The 20,607-nt window shown below is 52.3% G+C and overlaps 1 protein-coding gene across 10 annotated transcripts in view; it reads left to right on the forward strand.

Moving 5' to 3' along the window:
• Positions 1–20,607, forward strand: part of CASZ1 (castor zinc finger 1) — a 199,410-nt gene that overhangs the window by 108,309 nt on the left and 70,494 nt on the right. The window contains exon 1 of one of the 10 annotated variants that reach the window (XM_032131866.1): positions 581–723. The exons of 7 other annotated variants lie outside the window; for them this stretch is intronic. In XM_032131866.1, coding sequence (XP_031987757.1) covers positions 675–723 — 49 coding nt within the window. In that variant the 5' untranslated portion in view covers positions 581–674. Of the gene's footprint in view, positions 1–580; positions 724–20,607 lie in introns of those variants that run through there. 2 more of the 10 variants (XM_032131875.1, XM_032131871.1) reach the window with 2 other exon arrangements.

Here is a 20,607-nt window from a genome sequence, read left to right on the forward strand (position 1 = left end):
TCCTCGGTGCGCGCTCCGCACCGGATGGCCGAGCCCGGACCCGCGTCGGACGGCGGTGCCGGGACAACCCACCGTGCCCCTGCCCGCGGGTCCTGCTGTGCCCGTTACCCGGGGCACCGGGGCAGCTCGTCCGGCCCCGTACAGCCCCCTCCATCCCCTCGCGGTTTGCTCCGCGCCGGCGGCTCCGTTCCTGCCGCTCCGGGACTTCCGCGGCCACGCGTGGGTGCCGCGCTCCCCGCCGGGGGAGCCAGCGCCGCGGCGGCGGGGCGGGTGGCGGCGACGGCCGGCAGCGATGGCAGCGGGGCACCGGGGCCAGGCTGGTCCCGGCGGGCGGCCCTGCGTGCGGGGCAGCCCCGCGCTCCTTCCCCGCCGTGCCGGGACCACCGCGAGGTGCGCGGAGGCCGCGCTCCGGGTCCGCCCAAGGTAACCCCGCCGCCGCTGCCCCCCGACCCGACCCGACCCGACCCGTCCCGGCCCCGCACCTGCCCCCGGCGGCGGGCCCGGCGAGGGGGCGGGTCCGCCGGCCGCCAGTCACCGCCCCCCGCGGCGGCGCGCCCGCCCCCGGCCCCGCTGCCAAAGTGACTCGGGGAGGACCGGCACGGCAATGACATCAGTGCTTTAAACAACTTGTTATTCGGGAGCAATCAGCTGCAATTAGGTATTAATTAAGTATTATGAAAGTTGATTATTTAAGTGAATTCGGCTTTCGTCTCTCCGACTATGGTAAGTACAGCACAATTGTCCTTTTGCTGCCCCCAGCCCCCCGCCCGCCTCTCGGCGGAGCCCCTGCTCGGTGCGGCCGCTGGTGCCGGTGCCCCCGCGCCGGGCGGTGCGAAGCGGAGCGCTGTCCGCCCCGGCCGCTGCTCCGCGGCTCTGCCGCTCCGCGGGGCCGGCGCTGCGGGCAGCGCAGTCTCTCCGGACGCGGGGCCGCCGCGGTACCGAAACTTTTGTTGGCGGGTGCGCGGCGCAGAGCTGCGGGCCGGGCGGAGCGGGGCGCGGGGGTGGCCCCAGGTGCGGTGCAGTGCGGTGCGGCGGGGGGCTTGCCGCCTGTTTCACTTTGCTTCTTTCACTTGTTTTACGGAAGTTGCTCCCGCGCCCGCCGCCGCTTCGGCCCCGCTCTCCCGGCCCCGCCGAGGTGAGCCGGGGGCTCTGCTCCCTCCGTCGATCCTTCCCGGCAGCGCGGCCCCCGCGGGCCGGGGCAGCGGGGCGAGGAGCGGGCTGGCCGTGAGAGGATGCGGAGGGGAAGTTTATGGGGGTTTTGAAATGATTCTGCCTTTGTATTTGTTGTAAGTTGTGTGGGTTGTTTTCTCTTTCATTTTTTCCCCCTCCTGAGCTCTGGCGTCTCGGTGGTAAAGGTTGCTTGTCAGGTTCCTGTACTGCCTAAATGAAAAGGAATTTAATTTATTTGGGACAAGGCAGTGTCAGATGAAGAGGCTGCTTATTACATTTAATGAGTTGTTTTTTGGGGTTTTTTTTTCAGCCTGGGCATATCTGGGATGGGTTTGTTTTTGTCCTTCCATGTGAGGTGTATAAGACCTCCCCCACCCCTTCACATCATGTAGGGAGGAGGAAAGGTGTCTAGGCTGGGGCAATGCTTTGGTTTTAGATTACAGGCCCTAGTATTGGGGTTGGGTGTGGTTTTGGTTGTAGCTTTTTGTGGCTTGTCCACTGGTTTTTGATCAGGTATCAGGATGGGGAGTAGGGTCTGGCCTGGGGCTGGGCTGGGCTGGGTTGGCCTGGTGGCCCTTCTGGGTGTGATAATGGACAGGTCTCCATCAGGCTGGAGTGTGAGTGCGGTCAGGAGCTGCGGGGCTCAAAGCGTTGGTGGGTTTTCCAATCCTTGCACTGTCTGGATCAGAGTCTCATTTAGATTTGACAAAATGTGCAAATTCAGAGTTTGGTAGGAATCCCTTGGGTCGTGTTACCCTCCCTCTTTGGGACCAGGTCCCACCACCATGGCCCCCTACCAGCTAACACAACTATACCTGCTCCTCCAAAATGGTGTAAACCATTCTCTGCCATTTAAAAACCAAATGGCAGTAATGAGCCAAACAGGCCTGTGCTGGCGATGTGCCATGGTCCCAGTAATTACTGCCAGAGTGTGTGTGTGTGTGTGTGTGTTGTTTTTTTTTAATAAGGAGTAAGATGGTAATAAACTGGTTGATGATTGACTGGGCCTGAACTATGTACTCTGATATTGTGAGTAAGAGGATAATTTTGTCGTCGTTTATTCCATTTATTTACTTACTTCTACCATTGATATCAGGAACCGAGTGGCTCTGGAGCCACTTCCACCTGTGAGCACGACGTGCCGGCTCTGCTTGGGTCCAGCCGTGGGCGTGCGGCTGCCTCCCTTCTAGATCAAGAAGCTGGGATGTTGCGTGGGCAGCCCAGGAGTTAAGGATGTGGTGAAACTGCAGGAGGGCAAATGCTTCCAAGAGCAATAAACAGTGATTTACCCCGATCTCCATCTCGAGGAGCTGTGGCAGCTGCCCGGGTGGCTCGGGCCGGGGTGGCCCCGGCGGGCAGGGCTGTGCCCCGGCCTTGCAGTGCCCCCTGCCGGCTGGAGCCCGGCCCGCTCCCCCGAGGGGCTCCCCTGAGGAGGGGCTGCCCCGCCAGCGCCTTCCCCTCCCCAAAAAAGGGACCCTCCTTCGCCTCGCAAGTGTTGTGGGTGCTCGGCCTTGCCACGGCTGCACCCAGCTAACACGTGGGTTTTGGTCTCCGCCATGGGAACCCGGAGCTGCAGTAAGCCATGGAAATGAGGATCGGGGAGATCTCTTTAAGTCAGCATTACGGTCTGTGTGTGGGTGAACCCGTCTTGTCATGATCTTGGGGCAAAGACCTGCCCGGTAATCACCACCTCTAACCCTTATCTACTTGGGCCAGCCTATTTCCCTCAGTCGCTGCCTCTTGAATTCTCTCCAAGCCCTCAGGCAGTGACTCTCCAGAGGCAGTGCCCGAGGGCTGCTCATACGAGCTACCAGCTGGCAGAGGCAAGTCCAGAGGGGTTTCTTTCCCAGAGGGACTCTGTATGTGGGGTCTGACAGTCTCCTCTTGCTGAGGGTTTTCTCAGCTCAGTCAGTCCCTGCCTGGACCTTCTAGGGCCAGAAGTGTTAATAATGGTTAAGGGCTGAAAAGAATGTGTGGACTGAGTCCATTTGCGCAGGAATGTGGCAAGATGTTCCTTACATGTGATTTTCTGCGAATGTGGTTTTAAATACCTTGTCTGACTGAGCACTTGTCACTTCCTTTGGGAAACTCTTCCCCAGCCTAATTATCCTTGGTATGAGATTACAGGAACTGACCTCAGAATGAGGACCAAGACACCTATGGTAAATGGGCAGAGGAATACCTAATTTCCCACTCAAAGGGTTATTTTATGTCTTTGTCAAATCACTCCTGTTGTTTGAAACACCTAGTGGATAGAAACACCTTCTTTGGGCTGGTGGCAACTTTTTTTTTTTTCCCTTTTTTGACCAGATTTTTGGGGAGGCATTGGCTCAGTCAAGGTTGATGTCTTTCCTGAGCTCATGTTCTGCAGAAGGTTCCCAGGCAGTTGGTTTGGGTGTTCATATCCCTTTCCAGTAGTTCTATGAGATATTTGTTGGGTGGAAAGCATTCAAGGGTTTAAGCCTACCAAGTGAAGATTGTTCCTTGGGAGAAGGGTTTAGCAGGGCAGGGATTAACCTTCCCATCATGGAATAAGCAGCGCCCAGCTATTACTTGGAGAACATGCTTCAAAGCTGCTTGAAGTCCATGAGTGTATCTACTGCTTTGGCACCATAGGGAGATAACTTGCAGAAAGACGGGCAAGTTGATCTCTGAGATAAGCTCCTGTTTCTTCACCTGCACTCTGTCTACCGGGTCTTATGAGTCCTTCTAAACCAGGTCTGCCACTGACAGAGTGGGGTCTGCTAATGTGTGCAGGTACTACACTGTTCTGCTCTGAGACACAGAGTCCCAGAGGGGAAGAGGCAACTTGTACTGAAACTGGCTGGGAATGGTACAGATACCTGGACTGGAGGGGATCAGATATTTAATGTGCAGTTTCCATATAATCAGTTTCTCTTTCTGTTTTCCTGAACCGTTCATGCTTCTACCCTGAGTCCTCTTTCCTGCAATTGGAAAGTACTATCTGAGCTTGGAATTTATCTCAGGGCTTTGCCTACACAGCCTTTTCTGTCCCACTTTTTGCACTTGGCTGTCCTCACAGCAAGAGCTTTTGTGGCCACTTTGACTCTCTCTCTGACATCAAATCATACCCCGGGCTGCTGTGCAGCCTACAATTTAGATGCCCTCTGAAAAGTTGGTTGAAAGTATCTGGAAAGTAAAGTCCTATAGTAGGTGAAGATAACCACTGCCTGTGCTGCATCTCCCATATCCACCTGGGCTCCTTCCGTCCCTCCCAGGGTTTGAAGATGCAGCCGTTCCCAAGGTTTGGAGAACTCAGGTGCTACCCAGGGCTCAGCTCCCAGAAGTGCTGACATTGCAGAGGCCATGCTAGCCGATCCAGCTGAGGTTTGGGAGAACCGATGTCCTCGTCCTCAGCTGCACTTTGCAAAGCAAAGAGGGGGCAGAGGAGGCTTGGCTGGAAGCAGGGGAGGGGCAGAACCTCCAGCCAAAAGTCCCACGCGGCACCGTCTCCTCCCCTCCGGTTCAATGCGGACTGGATCAATTTGGACGTCTTCAGCAATAAAAAATGCCGATGTCGTCCTAATTCACTAGGCCCCGAGATGACAGCAAATTTACATTTTTTAATTAAACTAGCAGCCAGTTTTTATGAGAGGGGGCTGGGTTATGCAAATCAAATGGTTGTGTACGAAAGATTAGGAGAGTTTGGGAATAAATTCCACAAATGCTAATAAAAAAAAAAGAGAGAAAATGAGAGGGGGGAGAGAGAGGGACATTGTTCCATTAGCCCCTTTTAGGCTGATTTCCCTAGGGAGAAAGCAATGGGGGGTGAGAGATGGAGGCAGCTTTCAGAGACAGGTAAAATCCATTTCGAGGATTGAGAGCCCCTTGGACCAGGACCTTGTTGCTCCCTGTTTGCTCTCTGAAGGCTCGCAGGGGAGATGGAAGCAGAAATTGGTGACAAAAAAAACCCTTGCTGGTTTCTCATCTCCATTCCTGCTTGACCAGTGATCTACAGGCTGGAACAGCAGCCGGGAGGGACTGGGTTGAGGATGTAGAAGGTGTGCAGTGCTCAGGTGCTGGAGGGGCATGGGTGGGTGAAGGGCTAGGCCAGGTCACTGTGGTGCTGCAAGAGGGTGGATGTGGCGTGGTGACAGGGCATGGATGGGCAAAGCCCAGGAGCTACACAAGGCTTCTCTGGACAGGGCCCATCTTTGGGCTGACAGATGGTCACAGAGCAGGGCTACAGCTGAGATTGGTGCCCTGGGGCTTCATCTCCTTTGTGCAGCTCTTGTGGGTGGGCTCCTGGTCCCTGGCAGGAGCTGCAGGTTGGAACAGGCGGTAGCGCTGATCACAGATGAGGGGCTAGACTGCTGTTCCATGTAAGCACAGGCTTTATCTGCAGAGCAGAGTGTGTTTTGGAGAAGGTATGGTGATGCTTGTCCCTCACCCAAACTGTAGAGCCCCTTGTTGCCCATCCATAGAGCTCTCAGAGGCTGAGTCCAGCTGTCAACATCTCTTTCCAGTGTGTTAACCTGGCACCAGTCTTCATCCCTTTCTCAAGGGACTTTCCATCTTTCTTCATGTGGTGATTCCAGAAAATAAAGCAGTTTGGCAAGTCCTTTCAGGAAGAAATAGTTACAGTGAACAAAAAACATGCGTTTCACTCATGTAAAATATGTTCTTGTATAAGTTTCCAAAAGAATTCAAGTTCTCATTGCATTTGGGAGTTAGGTGTGGTGGCTAGGTACCAAAGCAATTGTTTGCTCTGCTATGGAGAAACAAAACCAGAAAATTTCTGGAGGCTGGGAAACTGCTTAAAGCTTCCAGTCCTAAGGCAGTTTCGTGCTTGGAATAAAAGCTGAACAACCCATGTAGGCTGGCAAGAGAAAGCAAAGGGTGGAGAACAGGAGATACGAAGGAAAAGGATGGAAAGACTAAGGTCACTGGGTGCATTTTATGACAATCCCCATAGGATATGGTGCCTCACTAGAGAGCTTTGCCACTCATTCCTGGTTTTGGGGTGTGAAATGATGATTCACCAACATGCTCATGTTTTGCTTTGGAGAGGTGACATTTTAGCAGAGCCTCTCTTGTGAAATCAGTAAAAACACAAAGATCTGCTGGAGCATTTCTGGAGGTGTCCCCCACACCCAACAGCTACATCCCTGTCACCCTGTCCTGAACATGCATATCTGCCCCAGACACTCACCCACCTCCACGCTCCCGGACACTCACGTGCCCTGTGTTGGTGGCATGCTGAACTTCATGTTCCCCAGGTTGCTCTCTGAAGACATTGCCACAGTGAACACTCTGGTTCTGTGCACTTGCATCCTCATTGCCATGAGTGTATCTGTCTTTCTTGGCAGCAAGAGAACACCAGTATGGTCTCTGCCCTGCGTGCTGGGTGTCTCTGTGCTCTCACCACTCTGCAGTGAAACCCCCACTGTTCCTGCTGTTGGGGGAAACGATGGCCGTGGCATCAGCTTGGTCCACAGCCTCAGACAGGCGGCTGTACAGGGGATTTTTGTAACACGAGTTTCTGAGCTGAACTAGGGCCAAGTTCAGCCTAAATCTAACAAAGAGCTCCAGAACAAGTCTGTGAGACATGGCAGAGTCTGAGGATTTGGTGTAGGATGAATAACTCCTAATCTATAAAGTGGGCATAATCATACTCCCTTGTGCAGCCCAGAGCCAGGGCTGGGCGCTCAGGGATGGAGATAAGTGAATGAGGCCTGGCTGCTGTCCATGGATGGGTGTGGGGGGTCGGGCAGGAGTGCTCCTCCCTCCAGCTGGGGTGGGGTGCCTGGGGTGTGGGAGAGCTGAGCCTGCTCCCACTTTCTGGGAGCTTCCTGGGAGCTCCTGCTCCATCTGCCCCATGGCACCTTCGGCATCCCAGCAGCCGTAGTGCCATGGGCTGGGAGCAGCCGTGGGTCCAGGGTGAGTTGTCGTGGACCTGCAAGGGGGCCTCTCCAGGACCTGGGCTGGGAGGTGAAGAGCTCCAGCTGGGCTGTTCTGTTGGAATGGTGCAGTGGTGTCAGCCCTGCTCCCAAAACTGGATGGGCTAGGGCAGAGCAGAGGAAGGACCAGGAACTTCCAGATTCCATACATGGGAAACTGTCAAAAGCCAGGTAGCAACACCAGCTTTTGTCTGGTATTTCCAGAAAAACCCGGCAGGACCTGGCATCCCAGGGCATAATTTATTATGGAAAAATAAAATAATAAAGTACCAATCCCTTTGAGGCCTGAGTCATAGAAGCATCTTCTCATTAAAGCGGCTCCACCTCTCCGCCTGGTGTTTGCCAGCTCCGTGCCTGTATGAATCCACTCCCTGAGCTGCCTCGCCCAGGGCAGCCTTCCTCCTCCCTCTCCTCCTCTTCCTGCTGCCTGTGCTTCCCCAGCACACCTCTCCTCCAGCACCCCTTCCCCTGTGTGGAGGAGCACGAGCAGTTCTACATCTCAAGCCAACTTCTCCCCAGGCCCCCCATCTTTGGGCCAGGTGGGTGTTTTGTTGGTGTGTGTTGTAGACAAATGTCTTCATCTTTTCACCCACCCACCTCCTACCCTGTGTTATCAAGTTCTCTGGCCATGGCCCTGGCTCCCCCATGCCCTTCTCCTGGCCATGTGGTGTGAAGGTGTGTGTGGTATCTTTTCATGGCTCGAAGCTCTCTTTCAAGTGGCCTTCTACAAGCAGGGAAAGGAGAGGAAGCTGCTCCTGGAGTAATTACCATCTGCATGTCCCGAAGGCAGGCAGCAGATGTTAGCAGAGGAGGACCGGATTGGAAGAGGGTGAGGGAACAGAGGCTGGGGAAGGGGGGGTCTGATTTTTCTTCTCGACTGCATATGAATATTTTTAACTGAAACTCAGTAGGACAAGAATCCCAGTTCTGCAAAGTTGATCCATGCATTTGGAAACTTTAAGGGAAAGCTCCTTTGCTTGCTCTTGCTGTGTTTTCTGTCACTCACTCTTGCTTTTCTCAGCCTTTTTTTATGCTGCACTGTCTTACTAAATAGCTTTCCTTTATGTCCTCCTTCCTTTCCATATTCCCACAGACCTGTCACTCTTTGTCACTCTCCTGGACTTCCATTCTATCTTTGATTCTGTCTTGATTTCCCTTTCCTTCCCCCCCCACCCTGTTACATTGTCTTTCTCTATTTTTCATTTTCGCATTTGTCTGTGGGCTGATATTCAGATGAGCAAACTCCTTCCAGTTAAAGGAGGTCATGAATATTAGGATTTTTCTATCAAACAATGAAATATGGCTCAAATTACCCTAAAGAATAGGGCCCTTTTCATAAACCACCTGCTGGTTTTTTTGAAAGAAAGCACAACCACTCGCCTGTGTGCTCCAAGCAGTTGTCTCACATCTCTACCTTGCCAAGCTTTGCCGTTCCAATTTCTTCTGCTGAATTTGTTGCTCTTGGTGGAGTAAGTCTGCTCTTCCCAGACTGGCAGCACCCAATGAGTCTGGGTCTGGACAGGTTGGGACAGGATGGGGATTCTGGCAGGATCCTTGCTGCTTTGAATGTTGGTTTGTGATTGTGCTTTTTTGATTGCGGTGTGCATATTTTGGGGTTTTATTTTTGTTTTCAACACCATTTTGGTCTGAAACTCATTTGGTCTGAACCTCTCAGCTTGACTGAGGGATCTCATTCAGATGTTAGCACCCAGCAGGGCATGGAAACACGTAGCCCACCCCCCCACCTTCTCCTTGTCTTGCTGGTGTGGATCAACTATCGCTCCCCGGGGTGGAGGTGACCTGCTCAGGCCTGGACACCAGCCCAGGCTCTGGTCATTTCCTCCTGGCTGTCATGGTCCTGTCCCTTTCCTCCCAGCCACATGGCTTCAGAAAAGGAGCTGTGAGCACAGAGGCCGCAGCTGGCTCTGGGAAAGCCAAGTTTGTGCTGCATGAGATCCTCCATCCCTTGTGGTCCTGGCCGTGCTTAGCTGGACAGTGCCGTGCCTTTGCCAGGGCAGCACCAGCGCAGCTTTGCCATTCAGCCGGGACATGGAGAGTGGTGGAGCTGTGTCGCAGGGACCTAGAGAATTGCAAGCAGAAGAGCCTCTATGCTCCCTTGGGAGTTGCCGCGAGGCAGGCGTGGGTAATGCCAGAGACAGGGACAACAGAGGATACCAACTTGTTTCAGACTTTTGTTTTCAGTCCAGCCTATTGATACTCTTTATAGTGGCTGTTTTTTCCCCAGTTACATGAATGTGTCTTGTCCTTGCTGTTTTCCATCTTCCCTCAGCAAACCTTGCCGTCTTCTGCGTGTCTTTGCTGGGAGGCTCACAGCGCTGTCCCTCCTGGGCAGAGACCACACTTCTCAGAGGAGGCACCTCTCACTGGTGTGCTCCTTCCAGGAGCCTGGTCCAGCCCTTCCACTCTCTCCCACCCGCATTTCCCTGGACAGAAACTGCACACACAGCCTGGGCTGTGTGAACACGGAGTTTGTTTTGCCAGGGTGACCTGTTTAATCATCTCATTTTCTGGTGGCCGTTTATTCCTCGTTTCCACGGTTACAGCCCCATTAAGAGGAGAAGCAATAAGGCAGCGAGTCAAACAGGTAATAAAAACATTAAAGCCATGTGCGCATTGGGAGGGAGGGAGGGCGAGCAGCACTCAGTGAGACGAGACGGGCTGTGCCAGGGAGACAGAAGGGTCACAGGAGCCTGTGCACAGTGTGGTGACACCCAGCTCAGTGCCCAACCTCTGCAGGGGCCTGACTGCCAACAAAGTGTCCTACAGCATCCCACAGCATTCTACCCTGCTCTGTTGGAGTCTGCTGGCACTCAGGACAGTGTCACTGCCACCAGTGTGCTGCTCTCCCCACTGCTGTGCCGCTAAGGCAGGGCTGCAAGCGGACAAAAGCGCTCAAAATTAGAGTGTATTTTTTACTGTATTTTCTTCCACAGCTGTGACTGCCTGGCAAAATTACTAACTTGCTGTTTCTGTTTGGTTCTGGTGATGCTGGTGGACCCCAGTGTTGTGTCACTGTAACAGCTCTACCGTGGCACTTGCCAAGGTACCTGCTCTTGCTGGTGTTGGCTGCACTGCTCCCTTGCAGGGCCATGGCTCTGCACAGTTCCTAAAGTAGAACTGACTGTTCCACGTGCTACACCGAGGTATGCACAGCCAGCTACCTGAGCCAGCACAACCTAGAGTACTGTGACGCTGGTTTGAGGCTTTCCTAGGTAGAAATACTTGTTTATGGAAGGCCATATTTCTGCAGCCTCCAGGAGAAGGTCAGATTCCATGGAAACGGGATAGCCAGGTCTCTGCTCCGCAGCAGCCACTGCCAGCAGTGACTGTGGGCTGGGGAGGGTGTGGCAGCTGCTCACCTGGGAGCAGTGGGGGATGCCTTTTAGGCTATAGGTAGAAATCAGGGGAGAGCTGTGGAGGGCAGGCAGCATTGCTGGGAATTACCTCTCTCCTGCTAGGAGGAATCCCCAGTTTTCTGGGTTTTCATTGTGGGCTCCTAAAAGGAAAGTAGCAACATGAAACAACCTAAAGCAGCAACTCTGGAGTGAGGAGGAGGCAGAGTCCTGGTGTCTCAAGAGAAAGAAGAGAACTGTTTTCAGCTCACTTCCCTCCAGGCAGTGCTCCTCAGGGAGCTCCTCAGGGCTCTTGGAAGGTGGGAGCCTTTTGATACTATATGCTTGTTATCCCAAAACTGACTTGGCCAGCAAGGAGATGGTGGCTTCTCTTCCTTTGGGAAATTTTGGGCTAGGTGTACTCTGGGGTGTAAAACCATGACCCAACTGCAAAAGCCAGCAAAGTTACTTTTCCCTATAATTTCTCACTGGCCATGGAGCATGGAGACCAAGTAGCATTGGATCTTAAATGATGAGATGTTAGTGAGGGAATTGAGACTTCTAATACCTGTCTTTCATGTGAGGGCTAGTAGCTGCCTCTGATGTTTGAATGGAGATTGAAATGATGTCACTAGGAAATAATTCTAAAACTTCCTTGGACACTTCAAGCCTGAGGCTTGGATTTTCAAAGTTATGCTGTGTTAGACAAATTTTGTTTCTTTGGAGTTGGAGGTTTATCAAAATTGCAGCATCTCAGAGCAGTGAGGATGGCTGGACTCTCTGGAGACCTGCCCTGGACTGGAGAATGTGAACTTCATGAAGCTGCTTTTTATTTCAGACAATGTGTAAGATTGGTCAGGGAGCTGACTTGGTAATTAAGTATGAAAATGATTCTCCAGGGCCCATTCCCTCTTACCACACTGATGTAAGGGCCTCTTCCGTTCCTGAGAGTAGGAAGAGGGGTTTGACCGTCCTTTGTGTGGTCTCTGGCCACACCGTGTTGTGCTGTGTATTACCCAGGGTGGGTACAAACCCTCATGCTTTGTGCAAGCTGCTTACAAGTAATGGCCTTAGGAGAACAAAGCAAACTGTGTAGCTGGAATCTCCCCTGCTCCACATGGGCTCCATGAAGGAGCAGGTGCCCACAGGCTGAGAGGGTTCTGACCTGTGAATAAGGGTGAGTTTCACTGTGGGTGAAAAGAGGTTAAATATAACAGTCCCACTCATATAGGTGGCACAGCACTGACAGCAAAACAGAAATATTCAGAAAAGCAAACTATAAAGGAGAGCAAGAAAATAGTCACAGAACTGCAGGGAAATGGGGTGTTTTACTTGCTAGCTCTCTCTGTTGAAAGAGTCTGCCCTGTTACAGCCCCGTTTTGCCCTGGTAGGATTTTTTTATTTATTTCTGACATTGTTTTGGGTTTTACAGTTTCTTTTCTCCAGACTTTATCAGAAAGCATATTTGTGGTGAGAGCCTGTGAAAGGACCTGGCTTGCTGAGTAAATGTTCAACGTGGAAATGAGCTGCATGACCTTGAGTGGGGGGAGAGGGAGGAAAGCTGACAGAAATTCATAAAAAGCTGAAAAAGAAAAGAACAAGGAGAAGGGACGGGAGAGGAAAAAAGATAAAAGGCTTGGCCAGACTGGAAGAAGTCACACAGGAGAGGAATAACGGCCTTTCTTGTTACAGCAGTGACTGGACCTGTCGTATTAGGCATCTTAAAGAGCCCGATTCTAAGTTGCACTGAGCACTGACACTTTGAAAAATAGGCCCATTTAAGGTGACTCTAGTTGGGCAACAAAAGTCAGTAGTCACTTTAGATCATCTTGGCTTGTGTTCAGAAGGGTGAATTCTATCCTTGGCAAAAGGCCAGCGGGAGGTCCTTCTGTGTACTGTTCCTGTTCCCAGAATAGGACCTGGGGCGGCTCCTGGAGCTTGTGCTGGCCCTTCAGGACAGGGGCAGAACCCACTCTCCTCAGGTTCTGGGCTGAGCCCTCCCCATGCAGGATCACTGGCTGGGCTCATGTGTCAGCCCAGTTGTCTTTGGGCACAGAAGCTGGGCTTGAATTTATTTGTGGAATTTTTGGGGGGCTCTGGGTGTCTGGAGAAGGTGCTGGATGGAGCAAAGCCTCTGTCCTCAGTGCAGGAGCGGACAGAAGCAGCAGTGCAGGAGGTTTCCCAACCATCCTTGGAGTTCCTCAAGTGTGTGAGATTGAGATGGAGACACTTGCTTTTGAAAACTAATGAGGATGTCAGTCAGAAAAGACCAACAAAACACTGTTGCAAGGAAGAAAATTTGAGTGGAAACATACTGCTGTCACTACCAGAGACCAAGGTGTGAGGTCCAAGTATGCTCTGGAGCTTGGCTTTCCAGAACTGCCTGGTTTGGGCTTGACAATTTTTACTTCAGTCCCACATCTAGTCCTGGAGGATCTAAACTGGATTTTAAAATTGTATTGTAGGGATTGGAGAGAGATGAGCACCAAGTTTCTGCAGGTTCGTATTCCTCTAGCATGTCCTTAGTCTCTGGATGACACCAGCTCCAGGAAGCCCCTCCTGCAGTCCTTGGCTCTGGTGCCGTGTCCATGGAGGGATCTGGGCATACAGACCTGGCACCCAGCAGTCAGGGGGGCTGGGGCAGAAACCCTTGTGCTCTTCCGGAAGCCAATGGCTTCTGCTACTTTTTTTGTTGTTTGAATGCATGAAAAAAGTTTAAATGCGCATAGGCTCCCCTTACAGCTCATTCTGTTGTCATTTCTTTGACTCCCCAAATTCTCTTCATTTTCAGGAGGGGAAGTCTGACTTCAGTGGCATCAGCACTTCCAAAATGCTGCACACTGACATAAGCAGTTCAGAGCGTGGGGCAAGGATTGTGCTGAAGCTGAGCCCTCATTAGTGTTGAAACAGGGCCGATCACCATTCTTTGGTTAAATCTGAATAGCTGCACTAATGGTCCTCATACACACATCTTTAAATTTTAGTTCATTTAGGTGGGGGGTCAATTTCTTGCCATAAGCCCGAAAATTGTAGAGTAAGATTTTCATCTTCACTGCTTGTATGGGAGAATTCTCCTGTATGGAGGGGAGCATTTTTTGATTTCTTTCCAGTTGGAGTGCGTGAAATAGTAGGGAAAAGTCTTGTCTAGTGATGATCTCAAAATAAATTCTCTAGCAGTGCAATGTGATGTCAGACAGACAGTATGTGGCTGGGTAGGAAGTGCAGACAGTGGGGGCACGAGTGCCTAACACAGGGGAAAACCATCAGTCCAAGGCTTTGGGAGGAACTGGAGCAAAGTCACCAGCACAGATGCCAGAGCAAGGAACTGTAACTGTACATTTAATAGTTTAAGATGTTTGCTTTTATGTGACAGTTGCTGCTCAAGCAAACAGATTGGAGAATTCCAGACTTGCATGGATTTCAGGGATTTTATTTATATGTGTTCAGCACAGGACATGAATGCGATGGGAGCATAGGGGTTGTTTGAGCAGGAGAAGGGCCCAGTACCCTGCTCCTCCCTGACCTGTTCGCCTTGATTTTATGAGCTGAGCCTCACTCCTGTGTCTTACTCTTCCCTGAAGTCACTGACCTCACTCACCTGCTCCCTCTGCTCCTAGCATCATCCCACACTCCCTGGAGCATCCTCTGTCCTATTTCTCTGCTCCCTGATGTGTTACCCTGCTCCTGCAGAAGCCCTGCTCTGTGCCAGAAGCCCCATCTGGAAGTCAAACAACCATGCCCAGAGTGCTGGCCCTGCCCAGCCTCCACTGCCCAGCTTGGGGTGTAGCTGAAACTGTCCTGTGAGAACTGCAAGGCAGAGGCATGTTTTCCCAGTTTATTCTCCAAAAGGAGAGCCGGCAAGGGGTGAGGGGCAGACTCCTTGCAGCGAAGGTGTTAACAAATAGCAGGTGATTAAACATGACAAGCAGTGACATTTCTGTGTGGGGTTCTCAGTACCAGCAATGCCAAGAATGAAGCTATAAACCCTGACATTTTGTGTTATGCACTGAGGTTTTTAATAGACATCTTTCTCTCCCTCACCCCTGTTTGTTTCTTTTATTCCTCTATTCTCTTCTGTCCTCTTCTCCCTTTCCTCTCTCTTCCTGATCCTTGCCCTGGCTCTGCCCCATCCCAAGTGCCCCCACCTTCACTTCCCATGTCTCCCTCCCTGCTCTTATCTTTGCTCTCTTGCTTCACCAGACTCATTTGTTCGATGTCCTTCACTTTAGCTTTTGTTTCTCTGTTCCTCCCTATTTTCTTGTTACACTTTTTCCAAGATGTTTTGCTTTTCATGGCATCATTCACCCTTCCTTACTCTTCTCTTCCTCCTCCTAGCCGGTCTCTGCCATATGCACACGCTCGCAGTCTCTCACACATATGCACTCCCACACTTTATTGCACGCACACTGCCACTTCCCGCACACTTCCCTGCTCCCCCCCACGCTCCCGCTCTCTCCTGCTCTGTCTCTCACATACGCTCTCACTTGCTCTTTTCTTTCTGTGCTTCCCCTCTCCTGCTCTTCTTTGTCTTTGTTACTCCCTTCTGCTGTCATCCTCCCTCTGTCTGTTCTTTTCCACTCTCCCCTTCTCCCTCCCTTTCCTTTCTCTTTTTGGGGTCTGATGTAATACTCTAACCATGGGCAGGCAGGCCAGTTGCTTGTCAGGGAGCAGGTGTCCCACCCCTGAGTGATGTTTTTGTTAATAACATTTTTGCCCTGACTCAGAAGCCGTCATTTTGAAGATTGGTTGGTGGGGTTTTTTTAAGGACAGGAGCTGAGGAGGCTGAGCTTTTGGGAACAGTTGCTGGGTTTGTACTAAAAGGACTGCAACAGTTGTTCTGCTGAGCAAGAAATGTTGGAACAACTGCAGAGTCTCTCCCCACCCCCCTCCATCTATCCAAAGGGCATTTGGAGGTGACACCCAATGCACCGTCCCCCTTGCAGCCAGCTCTAATTGGAGCTGACGAGCTGTCGCTGGTTCTTGGCTTTGGAAATGGGGCACTTCTGCCACTGGAGTTGGTCCTACCCAGCCCTCTCTATTAGAAAAAACCTTTCCTCCTCTGCTGCCTTCTCCTGCTGGGGTTATGGGCACAAAATTAGCAAAATGCCAGAGTGACCAGAGCACTCAAACACAGGGCTCTCCTCCAGCAGGTCATCTGGTCTCCAGGGCTCAGTAGTTTGGCCCACCTACATGACCTGAACATAAGAAAGGGGTCTCCAGGCACAGAAGGATAAAAGGGGTCAATGGTGGTCATCGGCTCCCTGATCCACGACCTGCCTGGCTCACTGTGTCTTCCCAGGCTGTGATCCCTTTCATGCAGAGGCGGGGTGCAGGGCATGATGCTTCTCACTAGGCAGGATGGAAATGGTGTGAGCAGGCCCATCAGAGCCCGTCCTCTCTGCTGAATCAGCCATGTTACTGCCACCAAGGCCAGGATCTTCCCACCTGGCTGGCACCGATGAGAGCCACGCTGCAGAAGTCATTGCAAAGTGCCTTCTGAGGACTCGAGGCATCTCCAGAGGCTCTTTGAGCGGCACAGCGATTCGTTCTCACATGGCTGCAGAATCTCTGTCTCTCCCCAGGTCCCTGGGGAAGATCTGTAGGGAGCTCCTGGAGAATTACCAGGCACAGGCTCTGTGCTGTGCATCAGGGATGTACCAGCCCGTCGCTACAGCTGACACCTCTGCACTGAGAACACCCAGGGTGGGTGAGAGGCTGTCCTGGGTGGACAGGGAGGACAGAGACTGGGGAAGCTCCCGTGGGCAGGAGGTCCCCAGGTCCCCAGTATAAATGGCTCAGTAGGTATTTGAAATGAGTTCAAACTAAAGTGCAGCTTCAGTCCCAGTATTTCCTCTTCCTTGACTTTGCACTCATTCTAAAAATCAAAATACTTCCCCATAAAGACCCGCCTTCCCATAAAAAGGCCTGTCCCTCCCTGTCTGCCCAGGTCTTATTGATCAAGCACCACAGACGGTGGCTGCAGCTTCAGTTGCCAAGTAGGGCAGATCGATAGAGACTCAGGATGGGGTTTTTGGCAGCTGGAACATATATTTGTTCCTCCTTCCATCCCACCATCCCTCTGGGAAATGGTCGGTGTCACAGTGAAAGCAGGCGGAGCAAAACTCCGTCCTCCCACTTGCCACTCACCTTGTGATCTGTCCTCCGTGCCTGGGACCAGAGGCCTCTGCGGGAGCATCTGTGAGGCTACAGAGAATGTGGGACGTGTGGAGACAGATTAGTCTCGCCCTGCGCTGGCTCCCTCTCTGCTGCTTACATTTTGCAATGGGCAAGTTCACCCTTTTGTATACTGGGGCAATCCCATGGGTCATTCCAGGCTGAGAGCAGTATTTGTCCTTTATTGTTTGCACAGTCTCTTTATTTAACTAGTGTTTCTTCCCTCCCTAGATCCCAAGTAACTCCCCTCTGCCCTTCCCTGCTGTGGCTATCAGTGCTGTTGTCATCTTTCCAGAGATGGGGAGAGCAAGGCAGGGTGATGGGAAGGTGCTTCCTGGAGGCCAGAGGGGCTTGGTGCTGGACTTGGGGTTAGGGGCCATGGTTTCTGGCTGTCCTTTGGCAGCACTCAGCTCCTTGGCCATGGGCTTGGGACAGTGCTTCCCCACTCAGAGCCTTCCCAGGCTGCCCCGTCCGTGTGGGACCAAAAACTGTGGGCTGGTCTCCAGTGTGAACTGGGAGAAAGAGATGCAGAGGGGAGCATTGGGGAGGAGAGGGATGGCGTGCAGACTTGCATTGCTCTGTCCTGTCTGAAGAGCAGTTAGCTCTGCCAAAAGATGTCCTTAACCCTTGCTAGCTCTCCTGGCTGCCCAACCTCTGGCAGGTGCCGAGCGCCAGGCACAGAGAAGTTAATGAAATGAGTATTTTGGGGAGGGGGGGAGGGAGGCTCTGTACTGCACCCTGGGGCCCTGGGTTTATTAATGGTGACCTGCCATTAAAGACTAAAGTGCTAACCTGGTCATATTTAGCAGCTTTCAGTGGTATCCCAGTGGTCTCTGCCTGCAATATCAACTCCTGCTTTCCCCTGCAGCCCCAGCTCGGCAGGAGCTGACTCCAGAGTTTCTCTGCTACAATGAGTCTGGTGGGCAGCACTAAGAAGTCTCTGTGCTGCTGCTGCGAAACAGATTTCCACCTCCTCCTGCTGCTCCAAGCAGCTTCCCCCTCTTACTGCCAGATCTTGCCAGGCAGCGCTTGGAAAAGAGGACCGAGTCCTGGCATCTTCATGATCTCCTTTATACAGACAGAGCCTGGGGGTCACTAGGAGAGGGACATGTGCCAGCATGAAGCTCAGAGGGTTTGGCCGTGAAGGAGAGGCATACTCCGGCTTTGCAAAGCACTTCCACAGAGCTCTCTGAGAAGGCGGTGGCAAATTATCCCTCTGAGGTGGCAGGCTGGGAAGCGAGGCAGCAGCTCTGCCAGACCTGATTAAAACAGGACTCGAGGCTAACAGCTTCGGGTCAGAGCAGGAGGGCTGCTCCCATTGCTGCTGTCCCTCTTGCTCCAATCTAAGGGGGATGTGGAAAACCCAAGCTTGGGGGGATGTTCCCTAGGAGATATCAGCAGTTGGATATTGCAGTGACAGGCACTTTAGAAAGATGCTGGGAGCTGCTGCTGCTGCTGCTGGTCCAGGCAGGGATCAGTGTTAACAGAAGAAAAAAAAAACCCCAGAGTTTCCTTGAAGCTAATTCTGCTCTTGATGCTTCCCCAGAAGCAAGATCCTGCTGTGCTCCTTGTGCCAACTGAGATTATTGCTTTCCCTGACCACTTCTTCCGGGATTAAAAACTCAGCACAGAGTATTTTGCTGTGTGTTATTCCGGGATACGCACTAGAAGCTCTATGTGGTGCAGACTCTGGCAGAGATACCAGGGAATCATGAGGCGTCTCCAGCTCAGGCTGCTCCTGCTGCTCAAATCAGGAGGTGGGGACGCACCTGCCTCCTTGCACTTCTGTTTGGCCGGAGGTGAGGGCACAAAGAGCGAGGCTGTAGGGATTTTCCTCTCTCCAGAGAGCCCCGTAAGCCACAGATCCCATGTCCTCACAGCCCTGCCCTTCATGTGGGCATGTTTGTCAGCGTGGGCTGCGGGCCATTCCCCAGCAGAGCCAGCGAGGGCAGGGGCCTTGTTCCAGCACAGAGCTCCAGCCCTCACAGCCTCCCAGCAGGATGAGTGCCGGTTTGGCAGCCAGGCTGGGGGCAATCCTCGCTCTCTCCTTTGGCTCTGTGCCCCAGCCGATCTGCAGCCAGGTTTTGCTGTAATCCCTACATCCTGTTGCAGGTCCTTAATCAGCTGGAGCCAGCCTGGAAAAAAAAAACCAAAACCCAAACCCCAAACTGTCGTGGTTAAAGCTCCCCACTGCCAGGTGGTGGGGAGGGGTGGGCAGCAGCCTTCCTGGGCACCAGGTGGGAGACTGGAAGGGTTGGGAGAGATTACAGTTTCCTTGGTAGGTAGGGATGGAAGCAGAGAAAAGGGTATGTGTTTCTGCTGGGGGTCTCTGCAGGACCCACTTGTGCTGTTCCCCTGCAGAGTGAATGGGTCTGGGTTTGAGGCATTGATTCCTCCTGTTCTCCCACCGCTGGCTCAGCTATGGACAGTGCCCCTTCAGCCCTCACTGGGCAGGCTTGGAAACTCTCCGGGTTGTTGTTGAGTTGGTTTTTTTCCCATTTAATGCATAGAATAACACTGATGGGTCTGAACAGCTCCAGCCAGGCGACGAGGGGAAAGAATAACAAGCTCCTGAATGTCAGGCAAAATTATGGGCCATTGCTATTTAGGGTGAGTCTGGTGGATTTAGGGCCTCTCTGTTCTATTGTCCCGGCTGCTCTGAGCATTGGAGCAGGCGAGACACAAGTCGGGAATTTTATTGCAGAGCATGTTCAGGGGAAGGCTGGATCTGAGCGTTTCCGGAGTGAAACAGCAGCAGTGGGGCAGAGGGGACCGTTTCTGTTGGGAAGTTGGTGCGATGTGATACTGGAGGCTGGAAGTCCTGGAGAGGTGGTTATCCAGCAGAGAATAGAGCCCCCTTGCATCCTGGTGTCTGTCAGGAGTCAGCTCCAGATGTTCATCACATTCCCTGAGTCCGTGTAGGTTTGGTCTTCATCCATCAGACCTGGGCTGACTGTCCGGCTGCTGCGTCCCTTGGCAGATCCTGCTGGTCCCCACTGCATCTCAAGAGCACATGGCTCCTTGTCTTTTCTTGTGAAGCATTGAGGAGTGTAGTTCATATGAAAAACAGTGCCTATATATGTGTGTTGAATGGGGATTAGGGGTTTTGGTGTCATCTCTTGGACTCTGGTTATGTAACCAGGGCTGGCACTGCACTCGCATTGCCAGGTGTTAGGGAGAAAGGCCCAGCTGAAGAGCATAGAAGGACACAGAAAGGATGAAAAAGGTGTTACACAGTGTGATAGAAGTGGATTGTCCATGGGAAAGTGAAGTCTTCGCAAGTCCTGAACAGGGTGTACCCTAAGCTTCCAGATTTTGGCAAATACATTCTGTCCCATGCCAGAGTGGGGAGGAGTGGCAGACAGCAAGAAAGCCATTCATGCCTGGCTGTCTGGATAGGCGTGAGGCTCAGCAGGGTGAATTCTTTGCTTCTTTGGGGCTCTTTTTATTTGACTGGATTAAAAAGCCTATTTGAGTTTCTTAAACCATTTAATCTAAAATCCCCAGGTAGATGCGCCATTGGATTCAGTTTTAAGCTTATAAACAAAATAGGTCTGTGTTTGTCTCTTCTTTATTTTGTCCTAAAGAAGAGGGGTTTGACCTGTCCTCCCTGGAGCTGGGGGGGAGTTGAGCTTCTGGTGCTTATGAATCCCTGTGAGCTTTCTGAAGGGTGGGAAAGCGTGGAGGCTGGGGTGCTGGTGTGACCTTCCTGCAGCTCCAGGTTAGGTGTGGCCTGGGCAGGTGGCAGGAGAAGGGAACAGGAGTCAGGCTCCTCTGGCTGGTCCCCAGGGCTCGGTACCTACACAGAACATAGCTAAAATTCCAGTAGAACCATTGCTCTGCAATTAGTTTGGGGATGTGGAAAAGGAGACCATATGAGATGGGAGAAAACGGGAGGAAAGCATGGAATGGTCTGGATAATTCCAGTTCCTGTAGTCCTTTGAGAGGAGCTGGTTCTCCTCTGCTCCCAGTGTCCAGCTCCTTCCAGG

This window comes from Corvus moneduloides, chromosome 22 (assembly GCF_009650955.1).
Source record: "Corvus moneduloides isolate bCorMon1 chromosome 22, bCorMon1.pri, whole genome shotgun sequence".
NCBI lineage: Eukaryota > Metazoa > Chordata > Aves > Passeriformes > Corvidae > Corvus > Corvus moneduloides.